Source organism: Penaeus vannamei, unplaced genomic scaffold, assembly GCF_042767895.1.
Source record: "Penaeus vannamei isolate JL-2024 unplaced genomic scaffold, ASM4276789v1 unanchor4378, whole genome shotgun sequence".
Classification (NCBI taxonomy): domain Eukaryota; kingdom Metazoa; phylum Arthropoda; class Malacostraca; order Decapoda; family Penaeidae; genus Penaeus; species Penaeus vannamei.
The window spans coordinates 215-2190 of NW_027217358.1; the positions used below are offsets into that span (position 1 = coordinate 215).

Here is a 1976-nt window from a genome sequence, read left to right on the forward strand (position 1 = left end):
GTGAAGAGGAAGGGAAATAGTGATATTGACGATGACGTGATCATCGTAGAAGAAAAACTGGTGGGGGAGGAGGAGAAGAAGATGAAGGAGGAGGAGTAAACGGAGAAGAAAAAGAAAGAAGAACCGGTGGTGGTGGCGGGCGAGGACGAGGAGATGGAGATGGAGGAGGAGAACAGTCAGTCTCTCCTAACCCTCTCCGAAGAAGAGGAAATCGAGGAAGAGGAGAGGAGGAGGAGGAAAAAGGAGACGACGACAACGATGGACATAGAAGAAGAGGTTATTCCCGCCTCCCAATCAATCATCACGCTTTTGTGCGATGAGGGGGAAGACAACGACGATGACGAAAAAGAAGAAGAAGAAGAAGGTGAAGAGAGGAGACAGGCACGAACCAATTTGGGGGGATATTCTCCGGCACATCGGTGGTGTTGCTGCCGTCCTGCGTGACGGTTAACCCCTACGGGTTGTTTTCAATCTTAGAAAATCACTACGAGTATTTTAGCTTGTTCAGTGATCGTAGACGCCTCTACGATGTGGATAGGTGCATCAGACCCGACAGGGACAGGGTTGGGACCGTTCGATTTTTTTAAAGAAAAGAAGGCAACGGTCCCCTGATAGCCTGCGCCCTTGCGCTTCGGCGGGCGAAGAGCAGGAGCGGCTCCCTGGCGAAGAGCAGGAGCGGCTCCCTGGCGACGAGCAGGAGCGGCTCCCTGGCGACGAGCAGGAGCGGCTCCCTGGCGACGAGCAGGAGCGGCTCCCTGGCGAAGAGCAGGAGCGGCTCCCTGGCGAAGAGCAGGAGCGGCTCCCTGGCGAAGAGCAGGAGCGGCTCCCTGGCGAAGAGCAGGAGCGGCTCCCTGGCGACGAGCAGGAGCGGCTCCCTGGCGACGAGCAGGAGCGGCTCCCTGGCGAAGAGCAGGAGCGGCTCCCTGGCGAAGAGCAGGAGCGGCTCCCTGGCGAAGAGCAGGAGCGGCTCCCTGGCGACGAGCAGGAGCGGCTCCCTGGCGAAGAGCAGGAGCGGCTCCCTGGCGAAGAGCAGGAGCGGCTCCCTGGCGAAGAGCAGGAGCGGCTCCCTGGCGAAGAGCAGGAGCGGCTCCCTGGCGAAGAGCAGGAGCGGCTCCCTGGCGAAGAGCAGGAGCGGCTCCCTGGCGACGAGCAGGAGCGGCTCCCTGGCGACGAGCAGGAGCGGCTCCCTGGCGACGAGCAGGAGCGGCTCCCTGGCGAAGAGCAGGAGCGGCTCCCTGGCGAAGAGCAGGAGCGGCTCCCTGGCGAAGAGCAGGAGCGGCTCCCTGGCGAAGAGCAGGAGCGGCTCCCTGGCGAAGAGCAGGAGCGGCTCCCTGGCGAAGAGCAGGAGCGGCTCCCTGGCGAAGAGCAGGAGCGGCTCCCTGGCGAAGAGCAGGAGCGGCTCCTAAGGCTTCTCGAATCGCCTCGAGACGCACACTCCCGGGTGAAGGCATCCGTAGAAGAGGCGACGGAGAGAGAGTCAGGAATTTAGATAAAACTCAAGTTGACAGAGGAAATTCACTCGAAAAATAAGATAATAAAAAAGATAAAAAATGTCATTCTCGCCTCGTCCTGTCCGAGAGGCTTTCCAGGCGATGGCCGTCCGAGCCGCGGGTTAACCCCATCCTCAGGAGTTGTCGCGGAGTGTGCGGGGGAACGCTATCTTCTTATATTCTTTACACCGAATTTTAATGATCATTTATGAATAATTTAAAATAAATTTATTTAAATAAATATTAAAGATAATTATTATGAATAATATTTATTATTATGATTAATTTATTATTATGAATAATAAAATGAATAGATACCTATCCTTAGGTGAAATAACAGTAGTACTCGCAGAGGGAATGGTGTTGTTATGTTAGAATAATAATAATTAGTAGTAGTAGTAGTGATCACCTTAGATTTATAATAATAATAATAAAAAAAAATGTATCTCTAGACGGTGTTGGTGATATTATTTGCTTTGTGGTAAT

At 54.1% G+C, this 1976-nt stretch overlaps 1 protein-coding gene across 1 annotated transcript; it reads right to left on the reverse strand.

Moving 5' to 3' along the window:
• Positions 1-473: 473 nt before the first annotated feature.
• LOC138861307 (skin secretory protein xP2-like) lies at positions 474-1451 on the reverse strand. The gene has a single exon (XM_070120294.1). The coding sequence runs from the start codon at positions 1449-1451 to the stop codon at positions 474-476; it is 978 nt and encodes a 325-aa protein (XP_069976395.1).
• Between the last annotated feature and the right edge of the window lie 525 nt (positions 1452-1976).

What these genes read in the sequence shown, in the direction of transcription:
- LOC138861307 (XM_070120294.1), bottom strand. Translation starts at nt 1,451, where the DNA reads ATGCCTTCACCCGGGAGTGTGCGTCTCGAGGCGATTCGAGAAGCCTTA.